At 40.4% G+C, this 14,825-nt stretch overlaps 1 protein-coding gene across 1 annotated transcript in view; it reads left to right on the plus strand.

Annotated features, from left to right (window-relative positions):
- The window catches only part of prr12b (proline rich 12b), a 59,632-nt gene that overhangs the window by 33,475 nt on the left and 11,332 nt on the right, over nucleotides 1-14,825 (plus strand). The window contains exons 6-9 of the mRNA XM_017306256.1: nucleotides 271-354; nucleotides 2,725-3,538; nucleotides 4,540-5,129; nucleotides 11,809-11,925. Coding sequence (XP_017161745.1) covers nucleotides 271-354; nucleotides 2,725-3,538; nucleotides 4,540-5,129; nucleotides 11,809-11,925 — 1,605 coding nt within the window. The remainder of the gene's footprint in view (nucleotides 1-270; nucleotides 355-2,724; nucleotides 3,539-4,539; nucleotides 5,130-11,808; nucleotides 11,926-14,825) is intronic.

Below are 14,825 nucleotides of genomic sequence, written 5' to 3' on the forward strand. Positions count from 1 at the left end.
CGACCCGACCCCGGATAAGCGGAAGAAAATGGATGGATGGATGGATGGAAAATTCAAATTAGTTTGACTATCTAAAACATTTAGTTTATGAGAAAAACAGTGGTTCTTAGTTGGCAATAGCACCATAAACAGATTTTTTAAAAATTATTATTTTACTATAAACGAGAACTATGCTGTCGTTCAAAGCGATTTTGATGAACAATACCTTGCAGTTTGTGGCAAACCTCAGGTTTGAGGACCTTAAAGCTGTTTTCCCTGATGTCAACTCAGACGATGGAGTGTAGCTGGAAAAAAGAAATGGACCATCCACTGAATCCTGAATCCTGGGCTGATCTGCAGAAACTCACCAATTCAGTAAGTTGCTTTCCACCCTCTGTAAAATGAAGAAGGCTCGGAGCCTGATATATAATTCATACCTCATCTATTCAAACTAATGCCTCTGGTAGAGAAAGGAAATTCTCTAACTGATTCACACCTTAGGTGCCTATTGGTGCTTTTCCACTCTCTATGTTGTTATTTGATGTACAGGTACTTACAGGTGTTTTGAAACATGAATGTATAAAAAATTTATTTCCTGTTGTGTCTCTGACAGATAAAGGGAATAATGTAACATCTGAATAAGATTTCAGCTCTGTTTCTCTGATTTAAGGTTTAGATAAAAGGGGGTTACAGTTGACTGACAGCCAACTCTCTGACTGACAAAAGAGAGGAGAGAGATACGTGTTACCACGGCAGCTGTTGCCACAGTTACTGCATTTTTCGGCACAGGCCCCTTGCTACCACCTGCTGTCTGTTGGGTGAAATTGGCTGCAGATTAGCATATGTAGGCTCTTACTATATGAAACTATTTAAAAGGTAAAATAAGTGAAGCAAAATATTACATCCTGTAGATCTCGTTATGAGTTATGATTTGTATATATATAATTTTTCATCTTAGACATTCAGCTAATATACTCTATAATGTATTATAATACGCTCTTTTTCGTGGAGCTCAAATACAGTAAAAACAACTGCCGATATCATATACTTTAGATTTGGTTAACAAGTTAGATTTCATGAAGCAAATACACAGTTTGGAAATATGAGGCTTGTTGCTTCCATTAGGGTGAGCTTAACATCACCGCCACCTTGTGGCTCAAATCAGAATACCTCCATATCCCAAACGTGATATCCAAACAGTGTCTTTTAGCACATTTAGTGTACTTTATTGGGATTCTATTTATAGAAGTCAATACAGTGATACAGTACAACTCAAGCATATCAATGGACAGATTTGAATTCAATTGAAGTATATATCTTCTAGTGTGGTTCAGTTTAGAGAATTGATTTATTTTTTCATTTGACAGGTATTTTGGAGATTAAGAGCTTTTGCTTCAAATGAACAAACATGAGCAAAAAGGCTTCTTAAAAACTTCAGTAACTGGGCAGAATAACACCAAAATAAAATAATGTATGTATATAAAGACAATTAAATGATTCATCAATATAGGAGAAAGAGAAAAGAAACAACTATTCAAACAGGTAACCCTATTTCAGGACGACAGGATAGCAGAAACAGAAACATGAAAGCTGCAGTATGTTTTACAGGTTTGGTAAAACTGTCACTCTGCTGAGTGAGAGAGATAATTTGTGAAAGTTTGAGCGCCTCTTCCCCTCCCTGTGCCATTTGCAGAAATACAGTTACATCAGAAACAACCAATCAGAGGGTCTTAGTGTTGTCAATCACCCATGTGTACTTGCTAAATATTTTGTTTGAAAATTCTACATTTAAAATATGACTTTGAGAAATGAATGACCATTTTTCTCTTTTCTCTATATACTGCTTTTAATTTTTTACATTCTAACTTTACAAATGACACACTGTACATTGTGACTTAGTTCTCCTTACTTAAAATATATATGCAAACTCATTGTTTCAGAATTTTTTTGTTTTCATTTAACCGATTGAGTAACATTAACTTGAGCAATTCTAGTGAGCATATATTATGTTAACTTAATACATTTGAGTATGTTATAATTAAAAATTACCCAAAACATTTTTCCTTTTTTTTATATATAAATAAATCCCAAAGTTTTCTAAAATCACTTTTTATTTATATCTTGAAACTACTTGCATAAAAATAAAATTACTTGATAGAAAAAACAGCTAGTAAGAGTTGTACTGCTCTGAAAGTGGCTCATTCTTGATGAACTGAATGCATATATGTAGCTTTGGAGTCTACCTTTTCACTTTAAATATCTTGAAACTAAGTTTTATGACAAATAAAAAGGTGGTTTAATTAGTTCCTGCTGCTGGTTTTATAATGTGTTTACCTCAATAGGGCCTGAACTTATTAAAATCAAAGTATTATAATAAAAATTCTATTCACTTTATTCTATTTAAGTCAACATTACAATTCACTATGCACTCAAAAATTTACTGAACTTATTTTATTTGAGTGTTAGCAAAAATTTTGACCAAAGTCAAGTTATAGTCACTCAGCCTTTTCAAGTAAGTACAATGTTGTGAGTAACAGTGTAGATGTTTGTGGTTGTAAATGTGACTGAAATGTTGAAGGGTAAAGCCTACTTGCAGAAGATTCTATAGTTTAGTGATAGCATCATATAGTTATAGTGTAGTAAAATCATAGGGAGAGAATGTATAAACACCAACATCAGAAATAGGACAATCTTGTAATAAAGAATGTTAAATATGGTCACTGGTGAGACTCTAATGTTTTCCAGGCTGATGATAAAGACTTGGACTTCAAACCTGGATTCATGGCGTCTTTTCTGGACTTCCTAAAGACAGGCAAGAAAGAGTCTGACCTGATGCTGGAACAAGATGAAGTTGAGCAGGAAGTCCTGGATGCCTGTTCCTCTCTCAAGGGAGGAATCAGGCCTATGTCCTCATCTCCTCCTTCCCTACCTCCACCTTCTCCACAGCCATCGCCTGAAGACTTCAGCCGGGACAGGCAGAGTGAGGAGGGGACTGAGCTGGTGCTCAGTGGCTGCCCAAGTCCCTGCAAGCCTCTGGATGAGGAGCTGAAGCAGAACCTGGAGACGCTGCCGTCTTTCTCCTCAGATGAGGAGGACTCTGTGAGCAAAAACCAGGATCTGCAGAAGAGCATCTCGTCTGCTATCTCGGCCCTCTATGACACCCCACACTCATTGGCTGCAGTGATGGCCTCCGCCATAATCAAGACCCAGTCTACCCCCTCCCCACTGATGCCTCAGGGGGCGTCTGTGAGCCCTCGTCTACCTGCTGGGCCTCCTGTTGTCCCCACTGTAGAGAACATAAAAGAGGAGTCGCTGGCGTATGGTCAGCAGGAGATACCAGGGGATGAGGATCAGAGGGTTAGCTCCACATGGGTAAGCAGACTAAAAACAGAGGAGCGAGATGCACAGAAATGGGAAGAAGAAGAGAGAGAAGAGGAGGAGAGAGGGGAAGAGTCTGGAAATAATGAGGAAGTAAAAAAAGAATCTGAGAATGTGGAGAGTCAAGGAACGGAGGTGGAGGAAAAACTGACTGATGGTCTGGAGGCTTGTAATGCTGAAGGTAAAAAAAATCAGTAGGAAATGAATGATGACTATTTTGTTTTATGTAAAATGGATTTTTATGAGCTTTTACATCATGTTATGCTATTTTCTCATCAAAAACATACCTGGAGTGTTGCTTTATTCTTTCATGCATGTTTGAGAAATCCTTTAATCTCCTGTGGCAACCATTCAGCTGTGCAAAACGCCTACGTGGATCGAGCGCCGCCTTCAAGACACAGCTCCTGCTCGGGCATGTAGTTTCCAAACTTCTGGTGGAACTGTGAAGCTGCACTAGAAGAAACAAAATCTTATCAAGTAATTTTGGTCTAGTTTCTGCTGCAAATATCTTGGTACACTCTATATAACACAATCCTAAATTACAAGTAACGTTTCAGCAAGAGAGGGGAGCATACTTTAAATAATTAAGCTCCCATCTTAATTCCTTAATACTGATGACAATGTACTAGTTTCATTGGCAGATCATTTCACTTATCACAAGACATCTTTCCCATGTTATTAATCAATTAATCTGCCAGTAGAACTAGTCCTTTTTTTTAAAATCAATGTTAAGAAATGATTGACTAAAAACTAGCTCCTTGCTGAAAAATTACTTATAAGTTAGTATTGTGTCATTTCAGGTGTACTAAGATATTGGCACTAGAAACTGCAAAAATACTTGATAGGATTTTGTATGTTTGTAGTTTGTTGAGCTCATTATACGAGACATGTCTCAATGAAACGCTAGTAAAAAAAGTTGTTAAAGGGTTGATAGAGGAGCCATGTTGTGAAGACTTACTTTCAGAAAGAGCAGGAGTTTTTAAAGAGACAGAGGTCCAATTTAAAGACATTTAATCAGGAAGTAAAATGTATTTTAAGCCACATTTGATATATATGTATCGTTTTTATGAAGGTAACAAAGTTACTTGGTTGTGCTATAAAATGTCACTATGTGGCTGGAAAATACATAATATTGCCTGCCCCTTTAATCTTCAGTAGAAAATGTTCTAACTTGTGTTTCAGATCCTCCACCAGAACCTTTACTCGCCCCAGTACCTTCATCTCAATCCCCTTCTGTCCGGTGTACACCGCTCACCTACTCCTCACCCTCACTCCTCCACACTTTGAGTTTGTCCGTCCCCTCACCACTGCCCATCCAGCAGGGCGAGGACGAGGTATGTCCAGTGCTCCTGTCCTCTGAGTTTCAGCCTCAGCTGTCCTCCTATCATCAGGCTTCCACCTCCCCACCTCCTTCCACCTCCCCCCCGGCCATCCAATCATCCCCCCTCTCCAACCTTCCCCAGTCCATTTCCCCTCCTTCCACCACGCCCCCCCCTTCGTCCTCCGATCAGGACCAGGACTATGAAGCCAGCGAATGTTCTCCTTCTTCAAAGTCTGCCTCCTCACCCTCCCTATCGTCCTCTGAGCCTCCGTCACCCCCAACTCCGGAGGAGACCCAGCAGCGCCTCACCTCTCTGCACCTGGCAAAGAAGCAGGCTGACGCTGCCATTGCCGGTGAAAGCGAAGAGGAGGACAGTGGGAGTGAAGGAGAGGGAATCTTCCGGGAGCGAGACGAATTTGTGGTTCGAACCGAAGACATTGGTACTCTTAAGGTAAACGCCCCACACACACAGCTTTCACAGCTGTGTGTGTGTTTCTACAGTTGAAACCATATAGATAATATAGATAAACTGCATAAAGCAGGTAGCCTTTATTACTCTGCAAAAACACAAAAAACATTGCAAGAATGTCGTACTTTTTTATATGAAAGTTAAGGAATTATTGACTTAACAAACTCCTAAATCTTGCAGCAAAGTTATTTGTAAGTTCGTTTAGTTTTATTTCAACTGTATTAAGATATTTGCACTAGAAACTAGACCAAAAATACTTTGTAAGATTTTGTATTTTTGCTCTATGTTACAATATATCCAACTAAACCTTTCGTATTTCAAGTCAGTTCGGATTATCAGGATATTTTCTATATCTATATAATCGCCCTCACCACTACATTGAACTCACCCCAATCCATGTTCAACTACAAGACTAACACTAAGTGGAGATCCAGTCCATGTAGCTGCACATAGTATCGACACATATACCATATTTTCTGGACAATAAATAGGACTTTTTTTCATAGTTTGGCTGGTTCTTTGTGTAATAGTCAGGAGGGAATTGTGTTTTTTTTTCCTTCATGACACATAGTTTTAACTGATTAATTAAATATTAATGCATACTGATGGACATGAACCAAGTAGTTAAACATCACTGAAAGCCAGAGGTGGGGACTCGAGTCACATGACGTGGACTCGAGTCAGACTCGAGTCGTTAAAATCAAGACTTGAGACTTGACTTGAAAAAATACTCAGACTCGGACTTGACTTTGACTTGCACACCATTGACTTGGGACTTGACTTGAAGCTCTTTACTTGAAAAGACTTGATATTTTACTCAAAGTCTTAAAATTTAAAACACATTATTTATAAAGTGGCCCCATTAATTCATTTCACTCATTCCATATTAACATGCGCAGACCGTCCCTCTGTTTTTCCACACTCTGTATGTATAGTGTGTAGCTGCAGCACAACCAAGCAAATTAACTGGATTTAAAAATAACAACGGGGGAATAAAATGAGATACAAAAAAATGCTCAAAGCAGATATGCTCCTGTGAGTAATTTCTTTTGGGTACATCAATCATAAATTATCCAACTAAAAACTGAGTGTAACATGCAAAGCCTGTTGTGATCTGTGTTTTTCTGTGTAGTTATTTTGAGATTTTCTGTGTTTAGTCCCGTTTCCCTGTGAGTCTCTGTCCTGTCCTCTCTGTTGATTGATACCAGCTGTGTCTAGTTTCCTGATTACCCTTCTCATGTATTAAATCCACCTGTTGTCTTTGTCTCTTGTCGGATCCTCGTCGTGTGTCACCCTCGTGTATGTCGTCAGTCTGTTTCCCTGTGCCGCCTCTGTTGGACTTTCATTAAATCATTCATCACTTCAACCTGGGTCTGCCTGCATCCTGTTACTCACGTCACCAAACCAAACCAGAAATAATGCCAGTAGGATCCGACCAAACAGAAGGTGAGAGACGCATGATGCGGCTTAGACGGTGGAGCCCATGGCAGTGCTTTGGAGCAGTCCTGCTGAAGGAGTTCTGTGGCGGAGCTCTGCTGTGGGGATTGCGGCTGGCGATCCCCACAGCAGAGCCACCGAAGGTCCCAGCCCCTGGGCCAAGCCGTCACCGCTGCCCTGAGCCGCCGGAGGTCCCAGACCCTGGGCCAAGTCGTCACCGCTGCCCTGAGCCGCCAAAGGTCCTGGCCCCTGGGCCAAGTCGTCACCGCTGCCCAGAGGTCCCGGCCCCGGGCTCCACCTGCAGCTGCCTCCGGTCCCTGCGCCGAGGCGGTGTCTGTCTCTGCCCCCAGAGCTTCCCGTGCCCGCTGCTAGTGAGCAACCTCCAGAGTTTCCAGAGCTTCCAGAGTTTCCTGTGGCTCCGAACCCTGAGTTTGCAGACGAGTCTCAGCCCCCTGAGCCTGCAACCGGCCCCATGGGGTCCGTGAGACGCCCGTCGGACGCGCCTCCGGTACTCCGCTTCCTGTGCCTCGGATGCCCGTCGGACCCGCCTCTGGGACTCCGCTTCCTGTGCCGGGGACGCCCGTCGGACCCGCCTCGGGGACTCCGCTTCCTGTGCCGGGGACGCCCGTCGGACCCGCCTCTGGGACTCCGCTTCCTGTGCCGGGGACGCCCGTCGGACCCGCCTCTGGGACTCCGCTTCCTGTGCCGGGGACGCCCGTCGGACCCGCCTCTGGGACTCCGCTTCCTGTGCCGGGGACGCCCGTCGGACCCGCCTCTGGGACTCCGCTTCCTGTGCCGGGGACGCCCGTCGGACCCGCCTCCGGGACTTCGCTTCCTGCGGGGACGCCTGCCGGACCCGCCTCCGGGACTCCGCTTCCTGCGCCGGGGACACCTGCCAGACCCGCCTCTGGGACTCCGCTTCCTGCGCGCCGGACTATCCATGGCAGGTCCTACCCTGACCGTGCGTTTTGTTTTTTTGTTTTTTTTCTTTGGACTGAGTAATTGTTTTTGTTCCCCGTGGACTGTTTCAGTCTGTTTCCCTGTGCCGCTTTTGTTGGACTTTCATTAAATCATTCATCATTTCAACCTGCGTCTGCCTGCATCCTGCTTCTCACCTCACCAAGCTAAAACCCAAATCATGACAAAATCTGCAGGACCAGGATCTCACATGGAGATACAACAACTTCAAACTGTTTGGCATTTGAAGTTGTTGTTAAGAGAATAAAATCATTAACTTCTGGCTTGTTATATTCTCTTGTGCTCCCGGATTCAATGATTCCATGCGTGGAAACAAAAGCCACACAGAGATGATAGCGTCACAATAATCAGCATTTATTCAAGACAGATGCATACTACCTCCAGAAAAGCACATCACACATCAGAAAACTCTGATCACAGACAACACATGAATTTACCTCGGAAAAGGAAAAAGACAAAAGATGGAAACAACAGACAGCAAAGACGTCTTTGGAGAATTGCAAGCACAAATCTGATTTGTTACTCTGTGTGGAAAGTTTTATCTCCTTTTCTTTAATTTATTCAAATAAGGCGAATCTTTGCTCAGCCAACCAGGACCTGTCTCTGACCCTCTTTCTGAAGCTATTTGCTCCCATTGTCTAAGGAACGCTTCTCCGAACTCCTGCTGGTTTAAGGCTTTCACAGATTAGTGTGAAAAGCTAGAACTTCCTACTGATTGTTTCCCAGACAGACAAAGGGCAGATCAGAGATCTTGGCARACAATCTGCTTTAACTACAGGTAAAATAAAGGTCAATAGGCCAGAATAAGTTATAAATTTTAAAACTATAATTAGGCTATTTCAATCAAGTCATGTTAAATTTTAAAACTAGCTTATTTTAAATATATTTTTCTTAACAGTTGTACAAAGAGGTAAGCGGTAATTTTCTTTTACTATGAGACAGTTTTCTCATAGTAAAAGAGTTGCTAACGTCGTGTTAGCAACTCTGGGTTACGTTTGTGATATCGCTTATCTTTCACTTGTATGCTATGTTTAGTCATGCTGTATAAATCCGGTGATTCAAACGTATCGACATTAATGTGCAGCCTGTTGTTAGCTCAGGAAGCCCGATAGACAGAACACCTGTTCAGAAAGCAGGTTCGGTATCTGAATTCAGGGAAGAGAGTTTCTCTGACCCATCATAATGATGAACCATGTCCAGTTCCATCACAGGATGGATGGTGGATTCATAAGGGAAACTACGGTTCCTTACACCCCTTTTCCACCCTGCTCCCGTATTAGTATTTTTCCATAAATACCCCCCACCCCCACAGCTCTTAACATTAGTTTTACTGTCCCCCTCCTCTGACAGTAGCGCTGGACAGAGACATTTCCCATATTCTTCTCAAATCCAAAATTTGACAGGTACGGGTGTATTTTGAAGACATCTATGTTGGGAAATTATATTGACAATAAATAGATTGTTTACTGCAGTCAAATTATACCGTTTTTTCAGTAATAACTCTTCAAATGGCGGCATGGTCACAGAACCCATTTCCAAGTGGTATAATTTTACTAGAAAACAAATCAAAATCCAGTAATTTTGCTATCTTTCAGAAATCGTTGTAAAAGTAAATTGTACAATTATAAGGCTCCTGAAGGGTAGTTGGGTAGTTCTGAGTGTTTCTGGATGGTAATGCAGCACATTATTTTGTGTCTTGGTTAGTGATTCTGGCAAGTTTGATTCAGGCAACATGTTTTATCAATACTGAGATGTGAAATTGGCTGTAGATTTAACCCCACATGGACTGACATATTTATTTTACCATCACACCCAAATTCAAAACCACTGTGCTTTATTTGCAATAAGTACATAAGTTTAATTTTAAAACAAACACATGGTCTATTATTTACATTTAGCTTAGTTGGAACATTGTTTTTGAAAACAAGACTCGAAATGACTTGAAATTCCAAGTTCTTGACTGGACTTTTGCCCGTCTTGACTTGTGTCGTGACTCGGACTTGTGGACAAAGACTTGAGACTTGACTCGGACTTGCAAAACAGTGACTTGGTCCCACCTCTGCTGAAAGTTAAATGCTGAAAGCTAGATGGCCAGGGCTGGAGAAACAACTCCACAGTTGGGAACATAAAGAACAGTGTTCTGACGATCAGTGCGACCTTGTCACACTTTCCTGCCGTAGTGCATTTAGATAGGTATCTGTCGGTGCTACCTTTGAAAACTGCGGGAGCACCTGTTGAGACTTGTAAACTGTGAAGTTACGTCTTCACGCCCTGTAAGTTGCCAAGGAGAGGAATTGAAATGACTGTGCAGGCGGGCCTTCTTGGTATTACTGCTTCATGCAACTCAACATCTGTGTCATCCTGAATTTACACTGCATGCGTCTCTCCTCTGCTGCACACTTTGCTGAGGGAAGTTATTTAAAAGTATGGCAGCATCACAGTGTGTGGATGTTTTGCTGCAGGTATCAGTGATAAACTATGAGATACACTATAATGAGATTGTGAGGAAATTATGTGAAAATAATGAAGCATGATATCAAGACACCAGCCAGTAATCAATCAAATTTTATTTGTATAGCACATTTCAGCAGCAAGGCATTTCAAAGTGCTTCACATAATTAAAATAAAAACAACATGTGACATTGAATAAACAGTGAGAGAAGAAAATAGTTTTTAAGAAAGCACTAAAACAGAAATTAAAAAGTAAAGATAAAAACATTAAAGAGATAAAAAAACAAACAAAAAAACCATCAAGAACATCAAAGACATCAAAACCCACAAACAGGTGGGTTTTAAGTTGAGATTTAGAGGCATCCAGTGTTTCAGCTGTTTTACAGTTTTCTGGAAGTTTGTTCCAAATTTGTGGTGCGTAGAAGCTGAATGCTGCTTCTCCTCGTTTGGTTCTGATTCTGGGTATGCAGAGCAGAACCAGAAGATCTGAGGGGTCTAGACGGTTGGTACAGCATAACAGATCTTTAATGTATTGTGGTGCTAAACCATTCAGTGATTTATAAACTAACGACAGTATTTTGAAGTCTATTCTTTGAGCTACAGGGAGCCACAGTGTAGGTACTTTAAAACTGGTGTTATGTGCAGTAAGTTAAAGCCTCGACAGTACAGTAATGGGTCTTTCAAAAGTACAATGACCCAAAGCATACCACCTAATTAGTGTCTCAAGTGTCTTCCAAGATAACAAAGTCAATGTGTTAAAGAGGTCTTAACAAAGCCCTGGTCTCAGTCCCATAGAAAACCTATGGGCAGAGCTGGAGATGTATGTGGAAGCAAGGCTTCCAAATAAGATCCAGTTATACTGGTTCTGTCAAGAGGAATGGGCCAATAGTACAGCAACCATTATGAGACACTTGAGGAAGGAAACTCAGAACATTTGACCAAAGCAGTATATTTTAAAAGGCAATTCTTTAGAACACTGAGGAGATGGATAGAAACCGCCTTGTACCTGAAGAAAGTTAATAGAACGTTATAAAAAAAAATGTCTATACACTGGAAAAAACAAAAAATCTTGTCAAGTATTTTTGGTCTAGTTTATAGTGAAAATATCTACGTACTCTTGGAATGAGACAAGGCTAACTCATAAGTAACTTTTTAGCAGGTTATAAAAGCTTATTTTAAGAAAGCTCCCCAACTGATGAAGTGGACACAACAGTGTTTCTGTCGATGCTGTGCTTCTGAAAAGCTTTCATCACGGTCTTTGTCTTTGGAAATGCTTTGAGGAGAGATTTGTAGCACTGCACAATCTCACCTGGTGTTGGGTCTAAAAAAGAAATTAAGACAAAACAAATATTTAGTCTGTATGATTGACTCTGCAGAAGGTTGGTGAACTATAAAGTTTGCACTATGTACTTCAGCTGACCTCACTCCGTCAGTTTGCGTGGCCTACCACTTGGTGGCTTCCATCTTCTTTTAATATAGCTGACAGTTGCCTGTGGAATATTTAGGAGTGAGAATTTCACAACTGAATTTGTTGCAGAGGTGGCATCCTATCACAGTTCCATGCTGGAATTCACTGAGCTCATGAGAATGAGCCATTGTTAGGTGCTTAATTTTATACACCTGCGTGTATAAAATGGAAGTGATTGGAATACCTGATTCTGATCATTTGGATGGATGAACAAACACTTTTCTATCCATTGTATACATTCAATATAGTGTATCTGGTATCAACTGAAAGTGGTGTGAATAAAAGATTCACTATCAAATGACTTGAGTTGTTTCTTTGTATTTATAGATGGCTTTGCAGACAGGCCGAGAACCTCCACCAATATGGAGAGTCCAGAAAGCTTTGCTCCAGAAATTCAGCCCAGAGATTAAAGACGGCCAAAGACAGTTCTGCGCAACCAGCAATGTGAGTTTTCCAAAGTACATATTCTTAGTATAAGTATTCATACCCCTTGAATTGTTTTTGCATTTTGTCACCCTATAATCCATCCATCCATCCATCCATCCATCCATCCATCCATCCATCCATCCATCCATCCATCACCCTATAATCTCAGATTTCAGTGTGTCTCATGAGATTTTATGCGACAGACCAACATGAAGTGGTAGAGAATCATGAATTAAAAAGAAGTTGGAAGAATGGATTTAATTTATTTTGAAAATAAATTGCTCAAAAGTCAGGTTTTTGTTTTTGACCATCTTGAATTCCACTTTTTAGAAGCACCTTTCACTAAAGTTACGTCTCTACTACATACACAAAGGTTCTGCCTATTCTTCCTAACTCAAACTCGGTCAGATTGGATGAAATGTTTTTGGAACATCAGTTTTTAAGTCTTGCTGCAGATTCTAGGTTGGATTTAGGTCTGAACTTTGACAGGATCATTCCATCCCATGAATGTACTTGGTTCTAGCCCATCTCCCTGTAGCTCTGGCTGTATGTTTAGGACTATTGTTCTACTGGGAGGTGAGGTGAACCACGATTGTCATTTATTAAGCTGTTTGTTTACTTTTACAAACAAAAAGCTCAGCTGTAGGGTATGGAGAGCCTTCTCAGCCAAAATTAATTAAATAAATAAATGGGTGAAATAAAAAAAAAATAGTAAATCAATAAATGAAGAAAATTAGTAAAATAAACAAAAAATTTGTTAGTTTTACTTTTTCATTTACCCAATTTTTCATTTATTTTCCATATTATCAATTTCTCTTTTTCATTTATCTCTTTTTCATTTATCCCTTTATCCATTTAACCATTTTTCATGAATCTATTTTTCATTTAACCACTTTTCAATTTCCCTTTTTCATTAACCTAATTTTTCATTTATTTTTCAGATTATAAATTTCTCTATTCCCATTTTTCATTTATCTATTATTCATTTGTCCATTTTTCCTTTATTCCTTTATCTATTTACCATTTTTCATTAATCTATTTTTTAATTTAACCATTTTCAATTTCCTTTTTCCATTAACCCAATTTTCCATTTCTCAGTTTCATTAAACAATCTCAAATATCCCTTTTTTATTTACCCATTTTTCATTTATCCATTTCTCATTTAACATTTGTTTGAAAATTTTTTAATTTTCCCATTTTCCTTATTCATTTAGTATTTTCTTATTTATCACATTCTATTCTCCCCGCAAAACTCGGAAAAAGGGGGGGAAAATAAATCAAAATGAGGAGGGGCACGTCATCAGGCTACAACTTCCCCAATTGGTTGGTTAGCGTCACACCGTACTTTGCTTCAAGAAAGATGGCGACCTACTAATTGGTTATCAATAAGCTGATGCTTATTAACTTCATTAGAAAATAGTGTTATTACTCCTGACTTAATTTTTCGTGTGGCCCCTAAGATAGAACATGTTTCAGCTGGCAGCTCTCATGGACTCAGAGCTTCACTGTCGGGGTTTTTATAGTTTGGACGAAGCGGCCGCTGAAGTTGGCTTACAATTGATGGTTCAGGACACCTTCGTAGCTACCAGCTGTGATCCAACTATAAGGAGCAGACTTTACTGTACAACGTAAATGAACTGCAATATCCAGAGGAAGCTCTATGGAGCATCGAGCTGAGAGAATGGGAGTAGCAAGCCTTGGAGATCTGCATCTTTCAGACATGCGCCGCTGCTGTCCGTCCAGGAGTCCTCTGGTTACCCAGATGTTGCACGGTAAGCTTACGCTGATGTTTGTTTTCCAACTACAGTCATATTTAATCAATAGGGGGCTCAATTATGATAGTGGAAGGTTTTGAGTTGATCTCGGGAGTAGATGACAAACTGAACGCCACCAGGATGTTGAGACCAGCACGTCCTCTGATCCAATATATCCTCTGATCCACGGTGTTGCGCCTTTCTGTGCATTTCGGTACCATTACCAAAATAAAAAGGGACTCAAAGACTCTGATGAGCAGAGCAGAAGTTTAAATTGGCTAATCAGCCACCACTGTGTTCATGAGAGGAGATGCTTGTTAACCGAGAAATAAGTATGAAGCCTGAAAACCTAATATCTTAACGGACTGAATCCGTTGTGTTTTTAACTAATCTCTGCTGGGTTTGTGGGGCGAAGGCAGTTGCCACGGCAACAGGTTGATTAAATGACAAAGAGACAAGAGTAAAAAAGTAGGAAAGGTTTAGAGTCGATCGCCGTTGTTTTGCCTTTGTAAACAGACTACCTGAATACAGTGACCTTTAGTGATGGTACAGAATGGATAAAAGCTGAACTCGTGCTACAATCTTTGCCTCTCTTGGTTACATCCCTGAATTGTGCCAAGTGTGGCCCACATGCATACATGTTGTATGCATATAAAGTAAATATGGCTATTAATTTAAGTAGTTCTTTGTGGATGTATAACTTGCCCACCTTAGTTTGCATGTTTTTGGTCAACATGTGTGCCTCAACATTTCGTTACTATTCCTTAGAAGTGGGCAGAGGACCGACAATTTGTACTCCAGGAATAACAGTAGCAATTCATCATGTTTTTACTCAAGTAAAAGTAAAATGTAGCTGAATAAGAAATTACACAAGAGTAAAGAAGCATTTGGTAAAAAGTGTATACAAGTACTGAGTAACTGATCAAGTTATCAATTATTTCATATCTAAAAAAATTAAATTAGAGGGCCCAAAATATAAAGTTCAGTGGATATTTTGGTATTTTAAAGACAAAATGAAAATTTTGTTTAAATAAGAATAGTGATGCTTCATTTGTGGACTTGGAGAAGGCGTTCGACCGTGTCCCTCGGGAGGCCTTTTGGGGGGTACTCCGGGAGTATGGGGTACCGGGCCCTTTGATACGGGCTGTCAGGTCCCTGTATGAC

This window comes from Poecilia reticulata, linkage group LG8 (genome assembly GCF_000633615.1).
Source record: "Poecilia reticulata strain Guanapo linkage group LG8, Guppy_female_1.0+MT, whole genome shotgun sequence".
In the NCBI taxonomy this organism is placed as follows: domain Eukaryota; kingdom Metazoa; phylum Chordata; class Actinopteri; order Cyprinodontiformes; family Poeciliidae; genus Poecilia; species Poecilia reticulata.